Below are 22933 nucleotides of genomic sequence, written 5' to 3'. Positions count from 1 at the left end.
CGCCATTTGAGCGTGCGAAAGGCTGGGGGTAATCCTCTGATGCAGAGGTTCAAGCAAAGTGCTCGGCAATCCTGTTTGTGTCGGTACATAACTCGCCATTTACGGTAACACCAGGGACAGCTGTTGGGGCCTGGTACCCGTAAAGACGTTTGATCTTTGCCCACACTTGGGAAGGTGAAGTGTGGCACCCAATGGTGGAGACGTATATCTCCCAACACTCCTTCTTCCATTGTTTGATAAGGTAGCGAACATGGGCACGGAGCTGTTTAAAAGCTATGAGGCGCTCCAGGGAAGGGTGCCACTGCAGAGCTCGCTGACGCTCCTTAATTGCTTCAGCGACTTCCGGTGACCACCAAGGGACTGTCTTATGCCTCGGGCACCCTAAAGAGCGAGGGATCACGTATTTTGCTGCAGAAACAATTGTGCTAATCACCTGCTCAGCCATCACATTGATGTTACCGTTTGGGGGAGATTCAGCAGTGACAGCAAGGTGAAAGTTCCCCAGTCCGCCTTGTTCAATGCCTATCTTGGCAGGCACCTGGGTGTTTGATGCTGGGGCAGTGACAGGAAGATGGGGAAGGGGTCACTACCACACAGGTCGTCATGTGTTCTCCAGTGGATAGATGGGAGAAGTCCTGGGCTGCAAATTGATAAATCAATGGCGAGTAACTGCCATGAGCCACACTGAAATGTGTGGCGGCCCCAGTATTTAAGAGGCAGAGGTCGAATTGCGACAGTAAAGTTTCGACATCTCTGCCCTGGCCAGTAAGCATGGTACCACCACACAAGAGGCTATGGGCATTAAAATCTGCCAGAAGTAGGAAAGGCTTAGGGAGTTGATCAATCAGTGCAGCTAATACATTCAGGGCTACTGCACCATCTGGAGGAGAATGTACATTGCAGACAGTTATTTCCTGTGTCGTCCTTATTCTGACAGCCACAGCTTCAAGAGGGGTTTGAAGGGGTACATGTTCACTACAGACCAAGTTTAGGACATAAATGCAAACTCCACCTGAAACTTGATTATAGTCGCTACGGTTCCTGTGATATCCCTTATAGCCACAGAGGGCAGGGGTCCGCATTGCTGGGAACCAGATTTCCTGGAGGGCAATGCAAATAGCAGGTGTAAAGCTTAACAGTTGCCTTAACTCAGCCAGGCGGTGGAAAAAACCGCCGCAATTCCACTGAAGGATGGCATCGTGAGACTGGGAAGGCATGGAACATTCAATGAGGCAGTTTACACCTCAGAGTCACCTCCTGCCACCGATTTATTGCCTGAGCAGTCTATATCGATTGTGTCTGAGGGTCTGGCGAGATCTAGGTCCTCAGTGGACGCCAAAATCTCCACCCCATCCTCAGCCGCAGAGCTTATAGGTAGCAGTGGTGTGGGTGTCACCGCAATTTCCTTGGTCTTAGGGGTTTTCTTTTTGGATTTCTCTCACTGCTTCTTGGGTTTCCCTGGCTGGGAGGACTTCACTGGCTCAGTCTCCAGGACTGAGGATGAGCATGAAGCCCTACAACCAGCTGCTTCTGGGCTCTTCAGCCACTGGCGGGTGTCTTCTTTCCCAGTAGAAGAAACCTGGGAAGGGAATGACCCAAGGGACCCCTTCCTAGTGAGAGAAGGGGGCTGATGACCTCAGAAGTTAAGTCCCATAGTCCTCAGAGCCATTTTTGAACCTAGTGAGAGAAGCCAAAGAAGACTTACGCTTCTCTGGCTTAGAAGTGGGGACGGACGTCCACGAAGGTTGGGGGTGGGGAGGGGGGTGTTGCTCCCGAAGTAGGTGGTGTAGGAGCAACAGGGAGGGAAGTGCCCCCCCACCATTAAGGGGGCAGGTGTAAGCTTCTGGCTCTGAGGGGTGACCTGGGTTGGCTGAGCTGATGGTGCCAGAACTGTTGTAGTGACAGCGTAAGACGATGTCATACGCACAGGATGCAGGCGTTCAAATTTTCTCTTAGCTTCAGTGTAGGTCAGTCGGTTCAGGGTCTTGTACTCCATGATTTTCCTTTCTTTCTGGAGGATCTTGCAGTCAGGTGAGCAATGCGAATGGTCCTCTCCGCAGTTGACCCAGATGAGAGGTGGGGCACATGGAGTTTTGGGATGTGATGGGTGTCCGCAATCTCGGCATGTGACACTGGAAGTACAGCGGGAAGACATATGGTCGAACTTCCAGCACTTAAAGCACTGCATCGGGGAGGGAGGGGGGGGGGGGGATATAGGGCTTTACATCACACCAGTAGACCATCACCTTCACCTTCTCAGGCAATGAATCACCCACAAAGGCCAAGGTGAAGGCCCGGTGGCAACCTGATTATCCTTCAGACCCCGGTGGACACGCTGGACGAAGTGTACACCTCGCTGCTCTAAATTGGCGCGAAGCTCATCGTCGGGCTGCAATAGAAGGTCTCTGTGAAATATGATATCCTGGACCATATTTAAGCTCTTATGGGGCGTGATGGTTACAGAAACATTCCCCAGCTTGTCACAAGTGAGTCACTCCCGTGACTGGGCAGAGGATGCTGTTTTGATCAAGACTGACCCGATCTCATTTTGGACAAGCCCTCCACATCCCCGAACTTGTCCTCTAAATGCTCAACAAAAAATTGAGGCTTCATCGCCATGAAAGATTCCCAATCAGCTCTCGAACATACAAGGTACCGGGGTGAATAAGATCTGCTGCCATCCTTAGCCTGACATTCCTCCCATTGTGTGGCCAGGGAGGGGAACGATTTTGGGTCATACTTCTATGCGTTGAATTGAGCTCGTGATAAAGACTGCTGGTGTTTTGCCACCAGCAAGAGATGATAGACTACACTTCATAGCGTGTCATCCGCCCTGATGCCACCCACTCTGACCAGGGGCCCTCCCCACGGGCACCACCCAGCCGCAGCAAAGGTCACCTGGCAGGATAGCCATTGCCAGGAGTCCCAATGCCCCAGGGGGATGGGCATCTACCTCTTGGCATACATGGGGAGTTAATGGCGCAGGCATCAGCAGAGCGATCTCTGTGTGGTCTGAGGGGCTACAACCAACAGGGTACATGGCGTCCGCATCACTACGGAATGGCTACCGTGCTGGATATCAGGTGCAAAGAAGTCCATGGTCATCATCGATGCAGAAATCGACACTGCATAGTGCATGGTGGAAAACGCATCCAGGAAGGTGTCCTCGCCCAATTGATGGAGAATGGGCAGGACTGCAATGCAACGACAAGTAAGTGGGCTAAAGATCTCTATGCACGATGGACATGATGCACCTTGTAAGGCGCCCTTCCCCAACTGGCTCACTCTTTGGGAAAATTTTGAAGAATGGAGGTCAAACCCTACAGGGCACCATAACATAAAGGCCGAAACATGGGAATCTCCTTTTAGTTGCCTCGTACGACAGGCAGGAATACCTCGGGCCTATTTTAACCCCCGGACCCGCAGGTGTTGGACAGGTGGTTGGCTGTCATGCCACCATAAAAGTCTGTGCAACACTTATGACATGGCTGTTTTCACAAGAGACCTTGCCTCTGATGGATAAGATAAGCCTGTGACAGGACTGGAGTAGGAAGTGTTGGGTCTTCTACAGGAATAAAACTTCATCTTCCACTCTCACTACCACTACCAACCCCTTGCCACATGTGTCATGTCCCAATGGAAGATCTAGGAGCAAGAGCTGTTCGATTCATGCGCCTAGCACATCTTAAACCTATCCCATCACAGGAATACTAACTATGAAACCAACTAGCTGTCAAACACCACACTGTGGCCAAGAAGAGTTGATAATACAGTGGCAGTACACACTGCTGTATTTGTATTTATCCTCTAGCTTGTCAAAGGATTTCTTCTGGAAGTTAGCAAGTTTTCATTCTCTTTTGTGAGTGCCTGTTGATGACTCAACACTTCTATAATAACAATAATAATTATTATACCTTTATTAATGCACATGCATCAACAAATGGTGGGGATAAAATGCAGAATGGCTCTGGGAAGAATTTGACACAGAGGGCCTAAATTCCAAGAGATGATGTGAAAATTATACTTGGTGATTTTAATGCTCAAACTGGCAGGGAATGCAAATACAAGAGGATAGTGGGAGACTATCCCACTCATAATTTAACCAATAAGAATGCTGAACAACTTGTTGAGTTATGCCAACAAAACAATCTAAAAGTTATTTCACCTTCACTTTAGAAAAAGCACAAAAATGTGGCAATCACCCATCCATCATTTAAGAGAATTTCAGACTAATCATATGACAATATCGTACACCTACCAAAAATAAATTCATGATGCACATGGGTGCAAACATTGATTCAGATCATTATTTAACAGAATCAAAATTAAATTCACGCCCACATGAAAATTCAACAGGAAAACACTGGTGTTCGAAAAATTTGATCTACACAAAATTAAAGACTCTAAAATGACAGAAAAATGGGAAGAACAACCTGCAGAACACTGCAAGAAATTTTTAAACTAAAATCATCTTCAGAAAAAACCAAAACATTCTTCCTGGAATCAACAAGAAAGAGAGAAGGCAAAATTACAACTGCAACAAATCAGGAGAAACACACAAGAACTTTGCAATCTGAGGCTTTCCCAGCATATATGATGCTACCAACGTTCTTGGTTGTACTGCCAGTATCACCTGATGATGGCAGAATGGTTATTTGCTGAAATATCATGCACCTCCGACAACTGCATCAGGAAATACACCCAAGAACCTCGGAAGCACAGAAGAAATTCCTCGAAGTTCACAAACAAACATCCAAGATTTTACGACAAAATAAATGAAAATATATCAATGACCAACTGTACTCAACAGAAGACAACTTCAAAAATTACAATATTTGATTTCTAGAAGACCTCTCTGAACCAAATCAAAGGGTACTCACCACAGAACCTCTGCTTTTGAAAACACATTAGTAAATTAGTTTTGACACATTAAGAAACTTTCCAAGAACTAGTCACATATTTTTAACAGCTTTTTTAATTTTCCAGATCCCAAAGAGAGATTTCTGAGTATACATCCAGAAATCGCAACAGAAAGTTCATTACTACCGACGTAAGAAAAAGTTTATTCACATATCAAGGAACTTAAAAACAACACAGCATAAGGGGAGGATGGAACTATAGTGGAACGCTTGGAAAATGTAGGCCCAAACCCTACTCAAAGAAATTACGCAAATAATCTGAAACATTTGGCAAACCGAAAAAATCCCAGATGACTGGAAGATTGCTCCAATCCATGCACTGTATAAAAAAGACAACACATCTGATGTAAACATCTATAGAGGGATCTCCCTCTTACAAGTCACCTACAAAATTTTGTCAGCTTGTCTCTTGAATAGAGCACAAAGGCAACTAGAACTCAAATCAGCAGAATGTCAAGCAGGATTCAGACCAAACAGCTCATAAACAGAAAAAAATTTTAACCTCAAAACCATGCTCAAAATGCCAGCCCTCAGACAAAAACCTCTAGCATGCACATGGATTTCAAATAAGCATACAACTCGATAGATAGACCCTCACTATGCCAAATTTTAGAAAAGAGGGGACTAGATCCCCAAGCATGAGAACTTATAAAACAAACACTAACTGGCACAAAATCTAATGTAAAATTTATGGGGGAAATCTCACAACCATTTGACATTCAAACAGGTGTGAGACAAGGAGATTCTGTTCAATGTCATCGTAGAAAAGGATATGGAAGAATGGGAGAAAGAACTCAAGAAAAATGAGTTTTGGAAGCCAATCGTACTGTGCTTTCCCAAAAACAGCCTCTACATTCCATACTTTGCATTTGAGGATGATCTGGCAGTACTTACAGAGGACAATGAGACTCCCATCAAACAGCTCGAGACACTTTAAGAATACGCAGAAAAAGTAGGGTTACAAATCTCATTTGAGAAAATTGAATTCTTTTGTTCAAACACAGAAATCATGAGCCTGAAAACAAAATACAGAGAGATCAGAAGGATCCCATACTTTATATACCTCAGAGAATCCACCGAACTGACAGGCCTTGAAAAAATCTCTCAGCAAAATCACCTCCTAAGAAGTCAAAAAAGCATTAGTGTTAGTCCAAAACATCTACAACAAAAAATCCATATCAAGACAGACAAAAATTTGACACTACAACACAGTCATAAAACCAATGATCCTCTACACAAGTGAAATGATGATGCTGAACAGCAAACATGAACTTGAAGAAATAGAAAAAGAGAGAAAAATCATTACGGAAATGTCAGGAGTGAGACGTACACAAGACGTTTATAGGCTGCAATCAATCAGAGCAACAGAAAAGTTTTCAATCATCGAAACTGACATTAAGAATAGGCGAATGAAATTCTTTGGTCATCTCAACAGACTACCAGAAAAGTGACTAACAAAATGGATAATAGACTATGTAAAATCACTTATGAAATCAACACCTTGGCTGAACAAAATCTGAAAGGACATAAACAACCCAAACACAAGACTAATTCACTTTGAGAGAGAGACAGCTTCAGATGCAAAGTAGAACAATGAAAAATTACATCAGAGCAGCCAAAACAAAAAACAGTACAGACCAAAGTGGTCAGAAAAATGTAAATAAGCCTTCTTGGAAAGAATGTAAGCCTACTGGAACAACAAGAAGGATCTAAAGGAAAGTTGATTGAGTTATTTGCTTAACATCTTCCATTTACTGAGAGAATTTGCTAATAATAATAATAATAATAATAACAATAATATGTACAGTAACACAAAACTATTATTGAGTGACAATTACGATATTTATATGTATTCTAAAATTTAATGTGTGAATTAGTAGTGTATAGTCTTCATAACAGTTCCATGCTTGTAACTGTCTAGTCTTCACAACAGTTCCATATTTGTAATTGTCTATTCTTCATTGGGTCAAGTTACTGATATCACAGCTTCCCACTAAGTAAAGATTCTTTTTTTTGTTCTTTCACCAACTTCTATCGTGTGTGTAATGCAACTGATATTCCTTTGTTCAAATATTGTTTAAGCAAAAATATAAATGGTATGGGCTCAGATCCAAAGCTTGCCTATAAAATTAAATACTCACCTATATTAAGAGAATGTAAATGATGCAACCCAGCAACTGCTTGGTGCAGAATGTCGCGAGCAGAGATTCGACCAATGTGGAATCTACCCTCAACATAGTCTTGCAATGTTGCTGCACATAATTCCAGAGCAATATAACGAAAAAGGCGATCTTGTTCTGTGCAAAAGTAGCGAACTACATTTGGATGAGCATCTGACTCGCGCAGAAGAGCCACCTCACGGTCTGCTACTGTGAAGCACTCGGGCAATATCCGCTTTACAGCTACAGCTCGCCGGTCAAATTCACCCCTAAAAGAAAAGGAGAAAAATGGGGCTCTCATCTGAGGTGTTACAATAGCATGAGACAGTGATAATTCTCAAAGTTGGGCAAAAAAGAAGACAAAACAACATGAAAGAAAAACTTGCAGACCTTAATATATATGACACAATTAGAAAATCTGTGACTAGATGTCAATGAGTACAATATATTTGAGTTGTTTTTCATGAATTATGACTGCACTCATCCATTCTCATTCAAAATTAACATCACCAACAAATTGTAACAAATATTTTTATTCATTTTTTCAATATGACCATTAGTCTCATTCAGATGTTTAATCAACCAACAAAGCAGTGGGAAGCCCTTCTGCTACTATTTACATATCACTCTCACTGCTATAACTCTTTCTGAGAATACCTCTTTTGTACACTCATAATTTTAAAATATGTGCAGCCTCTGAGAATTTTTAATTCTATGTTTCATCAATTATTAACTCTGACATCTTTTACAGCTAATACTAAATCTTGAGACATTTCATTGACAAATGATGTAAAGAAGACTTACTATATAAATTATGGACCAGAGTGAAAATGCTCCTCTTGGAGCACAAAAAACGCAAAAATTTCCTCTTTAAAAGACTCTGACAGAAAAGTGGGTACCAGCTGCCCCAATTCTCATTATGTCTTCCTCACCAAAAATTTTCGCATGCAAACATATTTGCACTCTTTTAACACAGAAATTCTAAATCCAGTTACCCAGTCTTTCTTTGAAGATAAGTTTTCTCCTCTAGACCAGGAAACTTTAACATATGGATAATTCACACATTGGGAAAATTTTCAACACACAGGTGATGGGGCAAAATTGTAGGCTCCACTTTTTTGCTGCAACTGTCTGCACTTGTTTCTTTCTCTCCCACTGATGTGGTCTTCTCGTTCTCCTACAGTGACTCCTCCTGCTTTTCTCTCCAACTGCCACTGTCTCCTAACCACCATTCACACTGTCTCCCATATTTACAGCATATCCCACTGCCACTGTCTCCATTTGTCTTTCTTTCTCACTGCCAATGTTGCCATAATACCTCAGCAGCTCAAAATATCTTGGGATGCAACTTATTTTTTCCCCAAACCAATTTGTTTATATTTAGGTATAAAATGCATCCTCACATATACCTACATATGGTCTCCACTCATTCTCTTTTCCATTTCCATTGTCTTTTCTCTTTTTTGCTCCCATTGCTACTGTCACCACCCATCTCTCTCTTTCCTTTTATGGCTACTATCTCTCACTTACCGTCACCATCTCCTCTCTCATATATGTCTGCTTGTGTGTGTGTGTGTGCGCGCGCGCGAGTGTATACCCGTCCTTTTTTCCCCCTAAGGTAAGTCTTTCCGCTCCCGGGATTGGAATGACTCCTTACCCTCTCCCTTAAAACCCACATCCTTTCGTCTTTCCCTCTCCTTCCCTCATGAGGCAACAGTTTGTTGCGAAAGCTTGAATTTTGTGTGTATGTTTGTGTTTGTTTGTGTGTCTGTCGACCTGCCAGCACTTTCATTTGGTAAGTCACATCATCTTTGTTTTTTTTTTTTTTTTTTTTATATATATCACCATCACTGCCTCCTCTCTGTTTCTCTCCCACTTGCACTGTCTCCTCTCCCTTCCATCATCACTGTCTCTCTGCTACTATAATTCAGCACAAAAAAACAGGAATACGTTTGCATGCCAAAATTTTTGGTGAGGAAGACAGAATGGGGATTGAGGCACCTGGTTCACCTCTTTTCTTTTAAAGACAAACACATTCAATGGGGATTGAGGCACCTGGTTCACCTCATTTCTTTTAAAGACAAACGCATTCACCTTTTTTGTGCTCTGACAGAAGCATTTTTCCACTGGTTCCTTTCTTTTTTCTGCTACAGCAGTGTATGTTGCTTATATAAAAGAATTCTATAAATCAGTAAAGTTTTGACAGTTTATTTATATACTTTGATGCAATTACATACTTTGACACATATAAACGAGAAATAAGTGTGCATAATATAAGGTTAACACAAAACTGCTTGCTTTGCATTTCTTCTGGAAACTTTGCTCATCAATTGCAATTCATCGAAGATACCTGGCTCATGATTTGTATGTTAAAAGAGTAAAAATGTTATTGGAAATATAGTTCTCAATTTGCAGTCTTTCCAGTTTTACATCATTTTTGGCAGTAATTTTAAGTTTCTGTCAGGCATGTGAAGATGCTTTTTGGCCCATTTTTTGTTACTGCAGTGCCACTTTGTGCATATTTGAATACCTTTCAGAAGAGCTATCACAAAATATTGGCACATGTTGAAAATTTCAAGCAACCATTGGCTCATCTACATCCATGGTTTGGTGACCTCAGATCCTTTGATGTGACCACAGAATCCTTGCCATGTGTTCACTACATCAGTTAAAACTACACTGATGCCACTCCACCTATTTGCTCAATTTGTCTAGGCTGAAGGAAGTGGGTTATGTTTAAATTTTGACCCTGTACTGTAGGATAGCTACAGGATGCCTGTTCTTTCTATATGCATACACATAGCCACTAGGCCAAAGGCTGTCCAAACACTTCAACACTTACCTCTGTCACTAACAGAACATGAGTTATGACCCCCAAAAAATCACATTTTTGCTTGTGGCTTTTTTTGAATATATTGGTTTTCTGCAGTATCATGCATGGACCAATAACCACAAAAAGAAGGAAGTATTTATGTACAGATATAGAAAAAGAGTGGGCAAGTTTATAAATCACAGGGTATTTGCACCGATACACATGCAGAGGATAAAGAGTTGATGAAAGACATGCAGTAGGTAAAGAAATGATGTGTTACAAGCAGTGCCCAGTAAATTAAAACTACACTGACAGTAACATGGGAACAGAACTCATAATACTTGATGTTAACATTCTTTGGACACACAAGGAAACACGAAGGAGGGAGGGAGGGAGGGGGGGGGGATTACAGGACTTTTTAGTGTGTTGTTGGCGATGAAGTTGGTCTTCAGTCTGAAGACCAGTTTGATGCCTCTCCCCTCAATAATTTGTCCTGTGCATGTCTCTTCATCTTTGCGTAACTACTGCAACCTATGAGGGTGTACTGAAAAGAAATGCCTCTAATTTTTTTATGTGTATACTCTTAACACTTTCTAAATAAAACAAACATTATTAACATTCTACATATTTATTCTTCATGTCTAGATATCTACTTCTCAACATAGTCACCATGGTGGCAACACATTTTTCCCAACGAGAGATCTGTTTGTTGATACCGTCACTGAACAGGGTGCGTGAGAAATCCCCATACCCCCTGCAACCCTTGTTTCATAACAAATGTTATTATGCAGGTTGGTAGCTATGTCACTTCCTATCAATTGTTGGAATTCATGTTTACATGTTTTTGCAGCTGAAGTCGAGTTTTAATTTGTAGTCATTACAGATGTGAGCGATCATAGTTACACTACTGAGGAGCAATTAGTGACAATTGTGTGGGTGCATGAACAATGCACACACTGGGCAGACAATGAGACTGATTATGGGAGCATTTCAGGAAGGCTCCACCATGAAAGGTAACACTTCTAAATTGGGAAAGATGTGCTTTTGCTTTTGACAGTGTTATAGACAGTTCATGGAATGAAAAGGAGAAGACACAAGAAGAGACATGCATTGTAGTCTCTGCTTCAATTGAACAATTTCCTATGAATTCGACATGTAAACATGCTTCGGAACTCAGTACACTGAGGACAACAATGGAGATCACAAGAAAAAGAGACCTTCACAGCAGACCTTTTGACTGATGTTTGTAAATGAATTATTGGATACAGACTGGAATGCAAGTATTTTAGCGTGTTGTGCTTTGTTAACTCAATTTTCAAATGCAGTGAACCATGCCAAGGTTATGTTTTCAGATAATGTGCCATTTCTCACACCCCATGTGCTAGAAATATTGTCGCTTGGGCCAAAGAGAATAGTCATCACACAGTTGAGTTAGAAAGAAACCCACCTCACATAATGATAAATGATACAGGCAGTGATGACATCACATTTGTCTGGACCATACATTTTTGAAGGGACTCTGAATGGCACAAATTATCTGCACAAGTTAGAAACATGGTTAACACCTTAGCTTGAGAAAAAGGGTCTGACATAATGCATATGGTTGCAGCAAGATCAAATTCCTCCTCACTACACTCTTTCAGCATGTGAGTTCCTAAATGAACACTTTCCAGGATGGCGGACAGGTCTCATGGTTTATCAGCAACACTAGCTCCCCTGAAATAGCCACCAAGAAGTCTTGACCTCACCACACATGACAATTCATTATGGGGAGTCATTAAGACATGTGTATCTGTAAGCTGTTATGCTACAAATGAAGAACTGAGCAATGCTGTTGAGGATACAGTTTGCACTATAACACTGAACATGCTCAAAAATATGTCAAGTAGAACATGGAAGTGTACAGAACGTAATACGTAAGTAACTTAATACTTAACTAACAATACTTAATACATAAGTAAGATGTCACTTAATATGTAAGATGTTTAAGTACTTGTGCTGAAAAAAATCAAATCAATGAGCACTCAATACTAAGGGGTATGGGGACTTCTCGCCCACCCTGTAGAATGTTTGACTCTATTGATGGGGCCACAATCTCACCTCTGCTTGCACTGCATTATCACAATGAAAGTAAAGTTTTGGAAACAGATGAAAATTGGATAGGGCCAAGTAGGAACTGTATGGAGGATGAACGATGGCAGTAAACCCAAGCCGCTGGATACCGCAGTGCTCTTGTGCGGTCTGGCACTGTTACGCTGACGAGGAGGGTGCTCAACGTGTAGACAATATCTTTGAATTCGAAACTCAATTACAGCACACTGTTTCTCACACATCAACATAATTACGTTACACACTGCCATGTTACACGCTGCAATTCCAAGCGCCTTAATGGAAGAGGGCTGCAAATATCTAGGTGTGACATATGGAGACATAGAATGTTAATAGTTTTCACATAAAATACTTGGAGGCATTACTTTTCAGCGTCAATTGGTACCTGGTTACTGCAGTCAGGTTTTTGTCTCCCTAAGCAATTTTTATCCTCACTCTCTCCTCCATTACCTAACTGATAGTTCCTTGATGCCTCAGGATGTGTCCTATCACCTGATCTGTTTTTAAAATCACATTGTACCATAAATTTCTCCTTTCCCTATTCGATTCAGTACCTCCTCCTTAGCAATTTGATAAATCAGTCTAATCTTCTGCATTGGGACATTTGAAAAGTTTCTGTTCACTTCTTGTTTGAACAGTCTATCATCCACATTTCACTTCCAAATAAGGCTACACATCAGGAAAATACCTTCAGAAAAGAGTTCCTAACACATTTATATTCAAAGCTGAAAAATTCTTTTTCTTCAGAAATCCTTTCTTTGCTATTGCCAGTTTACTTTTTTATATTCCCTGTGTTAGTACTTTTACTGCCTCATTTCCGAATCTGATTTCCTCAGGCCTGCCTGACTTAATGGGACACATTTCATTACTTTTGTTGATATTCATCTTCTAACCTCTTCCCAAGACACTACACACTCACTTCAACTGCTCTACTAAATCCTTCGCTGTGTCTGAGGGTTACAATGTCATCGTTAAATATCAAAGTTTTCAGTTTTTTCCCCTGAACTTTAATTCTCTTTCCAAATTTCTCCTGTTTTCTTCACAGATTGCTCAATGACAAACTGAATAGCAATGGAGATAATCCAAAAGCCTATCTCATACCCTGCTCAACTACTGGTTCCCTCTCAAGTTCTTTGTCCCTTATAACTGCAACCTTGTTTCTAAACAAGCTGCCGATAAAATTTTTCTCTGCGTATTTTATACCTACTATGTTCAAAAATTCAAAGAATGTATTCCAGTCTACTCTATCACAAGCTTTCTCCAAATCTAGAAATGTTATAAAAGTAGATTGCCTTTTTTTCTGTCTATCTCCTAAGATAAGTTGTACAATCAGTATTGCCTATGTGTTCCCACAGTTCTGCAGAACTCAAGCTCATCTTCCTGAGGTCAACTTTAATCAGTTTTTCCATTTGTTATGTCAGTATTTCGCCATCATGACTTATTTAAGTGATAGTTTGGTAATATTTACACCTATCAGCACCTGTCTTATTTCAAATTAGAATTATTATAGTCTTTTTGAATTCTAAGGGTATTGTACCTGTCTAATATATCTTGTGCACCAAGTGGAATACTTTGGCTCTCTCCAGGCTCCAGGATCTCAATAATCCTGAGGTTTCTTTGTTTTGACTTAGGTCTTTCAATGCTCTGTCAGATTCTTCACACAGTATCATATCTCTCATCTCATCTTCATTTACTTCCCTTCTTTCTCTATAACACTGCTTAATCCTCTCTCTCTCTCTGTTCCCCCCCCCCCCCCCTCCCCGAGCACATTCTGTACCTAGTAGCCCACCACCCTACCTCTGCACACTTCTCTAGCAGGACCACAACATTTTTCTCCATGCCTTTCTGCTACTCGTCCATCCTCCTAGCCAGACACTACGTATCGCCGTTACCCATCCGAGCCTGCTACTCGCTACCATGACATTACAGGCCTGGAGGTGAGAATAGTCAAGTGTAGGCACGATGTCCATGTAAGAATGTGCGTGTGTGTGTGTGTGTGTGTGTGTCACTTGACAAAAGATTTTGCCTGAAAGCTTGTATTTTCCATCAGTCTCTAAATGTGTCTGTCTTCCACTCAATGCCTTCTCTATGTGGTGAGTAACAATCTATCCTAATGCATATCGTTACTCCATTCCAGATTTTTCATTGTTTGTATTCTCTTTCACCAGCTTCATTTGATGCATTTCGAATTTTTTTTTCTTTTTCTGGCAATTTCACAGAGGGGCTCTATCAAACAATGTCCAGAATGTTAACATGATACATAAAAAAGTGGCAAGTTGTGAGTAATGTGGCCCTAATTCCTTTTTAAGAACTTGGCTTCTCTTGAATTCCATTTTATGTCATATAATGTAAACGGATTAAAAAAGAAAAAAGAAAAACTCACCAAGCAGCAGCAGGAGAACACACATACAAAAAGGTTTAACTTTTACAAGCGTTCGCAGCCAGTGGTCCCTTCTTCTGGCAGAAGAGTTGAAGAGGAAGGAAGAGGGGTGAAGGAGAAATACTGGAAGGGTTTTTGAAAAGGGTTTCAGTTCAGAAAAATCACCCAGAACCTTGAGTCAGAAGAGGCTTACTGGATGAGATCAGAAGGAAAGACAGATTGTTAGGGACTGTACCGGATGGGATTTGAAAACCTGAGAGCTTAAAGGTAGAAGACGGAGTAATATGCAAGACAGAGATTAGTACTAAAACATAGTTCATGAGTTAAAAAGAATGAAAAGCTAAGTGCAATGTCTGTAACAGAGGTGGAATGGGGGGCGAAAAACACACGTCAGAAAATGAAAGATGTAGAAAACTAAAATCGGATGATGAAAGGAGTAGTTCCTGTGAAAAAATGGTGAGATGGAAGCAATTAATGTAAATTAAGGCCAGGTAGGTGGCGAGAACGAAGGACATGTTGTAGTGCTAGTTCCCACCTGTGGAGTTCTGAGGAATTGGTGTCTGGGGGAAGAATCCAAATGGCGCGTGTAGTGAAATAGGCACCAAGGTCATGACTGTCATGTTGTAGAGCATGCTCCGCAACAGGTTATTGAGTGTTGCTGGTATACACCCTGTGACCGGCCCAGTCATTCTGACTGATAAGAACTTAGCTTCTCTTGCAAGAAAGCAATAAAACGGCAGGTAGATAACTAGCAAGGATTTTGGAATTACCACTCAAACCTTGTAAAAGGAACAATTTGAGTATTCTTGTATGCTACCACAGGGGTAAAAAAAGCATACAGAAAAATGATTTGTTATAATTATACCAAATATAAGAGTTATTGTTTCACTTTTGGTGTTTTTAACGGACAGACAACTGATGTGCTACAATTAACTGCACATATAGTAAATACTGCACAAGCTATACTGGGACATGGAGGAATGTAACAAATTGATATCAACAAAAAATGTATTGGGGAGCGTGCATAGGGTCAAAGAGTGAGGATAGGAACCCACGTCTGGGAATGTAATCTAAAAACGTGACAGGGCATCAAGCAGAAGTGACTGGAAAGTCATCAACTTAGCACAAACTGTCGCTAGGTTATAAGGCAGCAGACTGCAAGTGGTATTACTAGCAACCACTATGATAACACACTGCTACTGAAGGATGCAATAATTAAGTTTAAAAGTCATTTGTGGGTTGATATTCTACACAACTGTTTCACTAGTACATCCCCTTACCTTACCAACAATAGCTACATAAGCCTATAAGTCATGACACAATTATTCACATTTCGAGCAACCTATAGAAACATGCAGATGAAGATGTCAAAAATGATGTTGATATTTCTGACAGACTATCATGGAGCCATCAATAAAACAAAAATTGTTATTTATACTGGTAAGTCTCTTAAACATTCCTGAAGGTTCTCCTCTTTGATTGGCACTACAGAATATGATGAATGAATGAATTTTACAACATATTGAGCAGCATATATAAAATTCCAGTTTGACTAGAAACTGTAAACTGGGTTATAGACATATATTAATCTGTGGAAAAGAGAATAAATATTAATTTGTGGTCAAATCACCTGTCTTACTTACTCGAACAAAAAGTAATCAGAAAATGAATGGGTCCTTACTGGGGAATATGTAAAAATAAAATGAGCATTTTTTTCAGTCTGTCTTATTTGAAGAAGCAAGCATGTTATTTCTAATTAACTTCTGATGGAACACAATTTACAGCAAAAGTTAGGAAATACACTGGCAAACAAAAATTTTATGCCAATTGTTGAAGTCATCCGAGTTAAAAGTCTACTGGTCTTCAGATTTATAAGTCACAATTAAAACTATAATAATAAGATGAAAATAACACATACTAAAAGTAAACAGCCTGCATATTAAGACTTTAATAAGAACAAAGGTAGTTTTGAGGATGTAAGCAGGAACAAATAACACTGCACTGAGAACAGGTATCCGAGGTGTTGCATTTTTAGAGGTAAGTAGTTTACATGCCAGTTGAAATTTTGTTTTTTCTTTTTTTGTAGTATTAGCTTAAATGCACATTGTCAAAACTTCTTCATCAAGCCAACCTTTGCAATATTTCAACATATGCCAGTATAATTTTGTTATACACTTTATATTGTTATTAATCTTTCATTACTCAAACCATGGTTGTCAAAGTCCGAGAAGTCAAGAACAGATTTTTGTCTTGTCAAGTAATACCAGGTGGTTATAACATACTTAAAGTGCAGCTAGACATAGAGATCCAGTGTGAGCTGTAATTATCATATAGCAGCTAAACTTGGTATGTATCCTAATGTGTTACTGCAGAACCGATTTAGCTGGGAAAAAATTATTTCCTATTTTGGTCACCAGATGCAAATTTGGTGCTGTGAATGGGAGAAAGACTTACAGAAGTGTTTCCATATGTAACGGATTAGAAATGGAATGTGGGCAGAAAATGTCAAACATGTGGGAAAGGAAAATGTTGATTTTATTACTAGCCACCGCTTACACAATTTGTTCAATATAAGCACCAGAGATATCGATGAGATGCTGCATACGTAAAAGGACAGGATAAACAGTTGCTCCCAGCAGTCCTGGTGAAATCTGAGCAACGTGTTCATGTATACTGGCCTTCACATCAGGTAGTGTGTCTGGTAAACACGTTCTTTCAGACATTCCCAGAGTCAAAAATAACATAGATTCAGCTCATGTGATCTTGCAGGACATGCGTCTGGAGATGACATGTTTGTGGAAGGTTGCACTGAGCTGATCTTTCACTGACAAGTGACATGAGGTGTTGCCCAATCTTGTATGAAATTAGTGGTTTCCACACAGTTGTGCTCCTCCAAAGCATGAATCATATGCTGTATAAGGAGGTCTTGATAACGTGCAGACGTTGCAGAGCACCTGACAGGCAATATGCATCTCTTCACAGAAGAACAGGCTGAGAATAAAGGTGGACCACACAGTCACATTTGGTGAGTGCAGTGGCTCTTCATGCACACCGTGCAGTTTGACAGCAAATTAAAATTCGGCAGGTCTGTGTATTCATTGCACCTTGCAGTGTACAATGTTCCTCATCATTTCATAGAATATTGTGTGGCCACATGTCATCAACATCATGAACCGAAGAGCAAATTCAGAATATTGGTGTGGATCATGAGGTTTCAGTTTGCTGCACTGCTTGGATCTCATTGAGGTACCAGTGTAAAAGACTGCAAAACTTTCTGTACTGTTGATCATAGGACAGGCAATTCTTGTGACACTGCCTGAGCATTAGCACTACCCAGGGCATGTGGTTGGTTGGTTGGGTGGAGAAGGGACCAAACTACGCGGTCATCAGTCCCTTAGATTAACTAAAACCGATAAAATCCCACATTAAAAGAGGAAACTACAATATCCATAAAATGTTAAAACTATTGACAGGGAAGGAATTAAAAGGACAGAAGAAGAGGCGAGGGAAAGAAAGTGACTAATGACAGGGGTGTGAAGGAAGAAGCACAGGAGACAAGAGAGATGCTCAAGACATAACAGACCCCTTAAGGAAAGGAGTGGGAAGGCAGAGGGCTGGGGTGAACCACCAAGCCCACTTGAAGCCAATCCAGCCAGTGCGAAGGGGGTAGCGAGAGGGCCTGCCATCCCCTCCATTCACCAATAAAGTGGTAGGTCCCTCCCTTAAATAAAGCAATAAAAATCCCCATCATGAATAAAACGTAAAACGAGATCCGCTGTTGTCAGCCAACACCAGGGGTAGTGAGGCTGTAAAGCTAAAATTCTGTCGCAGGGTGGCTACGTTGGGGCAGTCCAATAAGATGTGAGCCACAGTCAACATCGATCCACAATGACAGAGAGGGGGGTCCTCACGACAGAGGAGATAACCATGAGTCAACCACGTATGGCCGATGCAGAGCCAGCATAGGACGACAGAGGCCTTACAAGAGGCCCAGAAGGAGGACTGCCACGGAGTTGTAGAATCCTTAATTGCCCTAAGCTTGTTTGGCGAAGAAAGAGTGTGCCATTCTGCATCCCAAAGGCCCAAAACCTGATGACGTAATGCCGAGCGAATGTCTATTTCCGGAATGCCAATAGCAAGAGATGGCCTGGTAGTAGCTAATTTAGCCAGTCGATCGGCAAGTTCATTGTCAGGAATCCCAACATGGCCTGAGGTCCAAATGAAAATCACCGAGCATCCACGTTGAGAAAGGAGAGAAAGAGAGTCCTGGATAGCGATTAACAACGGGTGGTGAGGGAAGCACTGGCCGATAGCGTGCAAACCGCTCAATGAGTCACTACAGATAGTGAAGGATAGTCCTGAGCAGGAGCGGATATGGTCCAGGGCGTGTAATTCTGCAGTAAAAACACTACAGCCATTGGGCAAGGAATGAAGTTCTGTGCGTTGCGCATAAGTGTAAGCAAAACCAGTGCGGCCAGAAACCATGGACCATCAGTATAAATCACTTCTGAACCCTAGAATGAACTGAGGAGACAGTAGAATTGGTGGCGAAGAGCCAGCGGAGGGGGAGGATCCTTTGAATCAATTGAGAGATCAAGATAGAGCTGTGGCCGAGAGACACATCAAGGAGGGGTACATGTGTGAGCAGAGAAGAGAGGCGGTAAAGGGAATTGCTGGAGTTCAGAAAAGAGCGACTGAATGTGGACAGCCATGGTAAGCCCACATCGTGGCCGCCGCTGCGGCAGGGTTATCTCTGTGTCTGGTTAAAGGAGACCATAAGTAGGGTGCTTTGGCGTGCAGTGAGTGCGGAGCGCATAAGATACCAGCTGTTGTTGGTGCAAAACTCGCAGTGGTGGAATCTCTGCCTCTGAGAGAAGGCCCAGTACGGGGCTAGTCCGGAAGGCACCAGTCACAAGTTGGACTCCACAGTGGTGGATGGGGTCTAGGATCTGCAGCGTAGAAGGTGACGCAGAAACATAGACATGACTTCCATAGTCTAAACGAGACTGGACCAATGCTTGATACAATCGCAGGAGAACAGAGCAGTCTGCACCCCAGGCGGTATTGCACAGACACCTAAGAACATTGAGATGGGACCAGCACGTCCTCTTCAGCTGGCGAAGATGAGGGAGCCATGTCAACCGGGCATTGACGACCAGACCCAAGAAGCGACGGGTGTCTACTACCTCGAGGGGCTGGCCATCGAGGAACTGTTCTGGATGGGGATGGACTGTACGGCGATGGCAGAAATGCATGACACATGTCTTGGCCACCGAAAACTGAAAGCCATGGGAGAGAGCCCACGAGTGCGCCCGGCAGATTGCCCCCTGTAGACGGCGTTCTGCAGCGCCCATTACGGAGGAAGTGAGGTAGATACAAAAATCGTTAGCATACAAAGAGGGGGACACTGTCAGCCCAACAGCTGTCACCAGACCATTAATGGCTATGAGAATGAGAGGGACACTCAGCACGGAACTCTGTGGAACCCCATTTTCTTGCCGGTGAGGAGTACTGTAGGAGCAGCCAACTTGGATTTGAAAAGAGTGACAAGAAATGAAGTTACAGATAAAAATGGCCAGAGCACCACGAAGGCCCCATTTGTGAAGGGTGGTGAGGATTTGGTGGTGCCAGGTGGTGTCATAGGCCTTATGCAGATCAAAGAAGACTGCAAGGAGGTGTTGCTGATGGGTAAAAGCCGACTGGATAGCAGACTCCAGGTGCACCAAGTTATCCACCATAGAGCGGCCACAGCGAAAACCACTCTGAGTCGACGACAAAAGGTCGCGGCATTCAAGGATCCAAAACAGCCGCCTACTCACCATGCGTTCAGGGAGCTCACAGAGGGTGTTAGTAAGGCTAATTGGACAGTAGCTATCCAACTGAAGAGGCGGCTTCCCTGGCTTCAACACCGGAACAACAATGCTTTCCTGCCACTGGGTAGGAAAGGCTCCCTCACTCCACAGACAGTTGAAGAGGGTCAAGTATACGATGGTGGCCAGCCACCTGTAAGTGTTGGAGCATTTGGTAATGTATCCGATTCGGTCCAGGAGCCATGTCAGGGCAAAGGGCGAGGGCGCTGGCAAATTCCCACTCACTGAATGGAGCATTATATAGCTCCGAGCCGCAAGAAACAAAAGACAAAGGCAGTCTTTCTGAGTGCTCTTTCAGGAGGAGGAACGTGGGTGGATTCTGAGCCGATGCCGAAGCTTGAGCAAAGTTCTGAGCAAAATTTTCTGCTACAAAGTCCAGATTGGTAAGGAAAACACCATGCACAGAAATTTCTGCAAGCCCGGTGGGAGGACGGTGGCCAAAAATTTGCCTGAGTTTCACCCAGGCTTGTGAAGAAAGTGTGTGTGGTCCTATGGCAGTTTCATATCGCTTCCAGCAAATCCGTTTCTGAAATTTGATTAGGTAGTGGGCCCGGGCGTGGAGTTGTTTAAAGACCAAAAGAAGAGCAGTATAAGGGTGCCACTTGAAGTGTTGAAGAGCACGGCAGTGGTCTTTTATGGCTGCAGCAATTTCCGGAGTCCACCAAGGGACCATCTTCTGGCGCGGGGAACCTGAGGAAGAAGGGATTGCTGAAACAGCTGCTGAAAGGACGGCAAGAGTCAAAGTCTGAGTAGATTCATCAACACTGTCGTGTGGCAATACAGGGGGAATGGGAGCAGAGGAGAAGGCACCCCAGTCAGCCTTAGATATGGCCCACCTGGGAGGGTGACGGAGCAAGAGACACTGAAGGAAGGTCAAAACAATTGGATAATGGTCGCTGTCATCATAGACTCCCCACTGAATGGAGGGAAGAAGGTCGGGACTGCAGATGGAGAGGTCAATGGTAGAGAAAGTGCCGTGCACCACACTAAAGTGTGTGGGAGGGAGCACCTGTGTTTAGTAAACAGAGGTCAAGCCCTGCCAGAACAGCTTCAACTGTCCTGCCCAGAGCAGTAGTCGTGTGACTACCCCAAAGAGGGTTGGCGGCATTAAAGTCCCCTAATAGCAGGAAGGGAGAAGGGAGTTGTTGAAGAAGGGTGGTGAGGGTACAGGATGTGGGTGGCCTGTCAGGTGGGAGGTAGAGATTACAGATTTACAGATTGTGATTGTAGTGGCCAGATGGACCCTGACAGCAATTGCTTCCAGAGTGGTATGAAGGGGAACCCATTTACTAACAATGTCCTTGCGGACCAAGGTGCAAACACCACCAGAAGCCCGCAAAGGGCCAACTCGGTTCCGACAGAATGACGCAAATACCCATTACAATTCCACTGGAGGATTCTGAAGCTGGAGTCCAAAGGGGAAGTGAAGGGACCGGAGTCAGTCACACCGCTGAATCGCCATCGGTCACCGATAAGGATGGGGTAATATCCATATAGATGGGGTCAGACTCTTGTTGGTTTATTGACTGGAGGTGGGGAAGGCTGCACCTCAGGGGGTACCGGAGGGTCCTTGCCCTTGTTCTTGCGTTTCTGCTTCTTCTCTTGGGAAGGAAGAGAAGGGCAGACTTCAGCGAGGGCGGGCACAGAATTACACTGGGCAATGTTGGCACCCACCGGCCGCGGATCGCGCTGCCAATGTGGAGCTGTAGATTGCCTTTCAGGGGGGTGCCGGGAGGAGGAGTGCCGGGAGGGAGCTCCAGTACCGGCGGCTGCTGAACGAGGGGAGCACTTCCTCACGGTGGAGGGGGAGCAGCACCCGAAGGGGTGGGTATGGGTACTGACGAGGAGGGGGAGTGGGAGAGGGAGGAGGAGGTTGAAGGCATGGGGCGAATGGGGTGGGGCTGGGAAGAGGAGGGTGTCATAGGGGGAATGGATAAAATGGAAGCAAAAGTAGAAGACAGACACAGGATGGAGCCAGTCATACTTTTGAAGAGCCTCAGTGTAGGTGAGCCGATCTAAGGTTTTGTACTCTTGAATCCTCCTTTATTTCACAAACACTGCGCATACAGGCGAGCATGGAGAATGCTGTCCATGACAATTTACACACACTCATGGAGGGGGCGCCCACAGTCACAGCAGAGGGGATCAGTGGTGCAGCGGGAAGTGTGTCCAAACCGTAAGCATTTAAAGCATCTCATCGGTGGTGGAATATAAGGCTTTACACCATTACCTTGACCTTCTCTGGGAGGACATCCCCCTTGAATGCCAGGATAAAGGCGCCCGTAGCAGTGCGATTGTTTGCAGTGCCTCGCTGCACACGGCGGATAAAACGAACCCCTCGCTGCTCGAGTTTAGCACGGAGCTCCTCGTCAGTTTGGAGTGGAAAATTATGCTCTGTACCGAGTTCAAAGATTGGTGGGGCATGAAAGAGACTGGGACATCACCCAGATGGTTACAAGCATGCAGCGCGTCTGATTGGACAGCAGAATATGTCTTTACGAGCAAAGCACCGGACCACATTTTACTCATCAATTTCACTTTGCCATACTTATCTTCAATTGTCTCCATGAAAAACAAAGGCTTAGTCATGGCAAAACTTCCGCCATCCATCCTAGTACAAACCAGGTACTGAGGGAAAGGTTTCAACCCAAGTCGGGGAGCTTGACCTTCCTCCTAGGGGGTGG

General features: G+C 43.2%; 1 protein-coding gene across 3 annotated transcripts in view; it reads right to left on the bottom strand.

Moving 5' to 3' along the window:
• LOC126194925 (serine/threonine-protein kinase/endoribonuclease IRE1) overlaps positions 1–22933 on the bottom strand; it is a 151599-nt gene that overhangs the window by 34571 nt on the left and 94095 nt on the right. For all 3 annotated transcript variants that reach the window (XR_007538527.1, XR_007538528.1, XM_049933304.1), the window contains exon 11: positions 7061–7347. Coding sequence is in view for 1 of the 3 variants with exons in the window: in XM_049933304.1 (XP_049789261.1) it covers positions 7061–7347 (287 nt within the window). In the remaining 2 variants the exon portion in view is untranslated. The remainder of the gene's footprint in view (positions 1–7060; positions 7348–22933) is intronic.

This window comes from Schistocerca nitens, chromosome 7 (genome assembly GCF_023898315.1).
Source record: "Schistocerca nitens isolate TAMUIC-IGC-003100 chromosome 7, iqSchNite1.1, whole genome shotgun sequence".
Classification (NCBI taxonomy): Eukaryota; Metazoa; Arthropoda; class Insecta; order Orthoptera; family Acrididae; genus Schistocerca; species Schistocerca nitens.
Note: the sequence above shows the minus strand (reverse complement) of the source record. Positions and strands in the feature narration are given on the sequence as shown.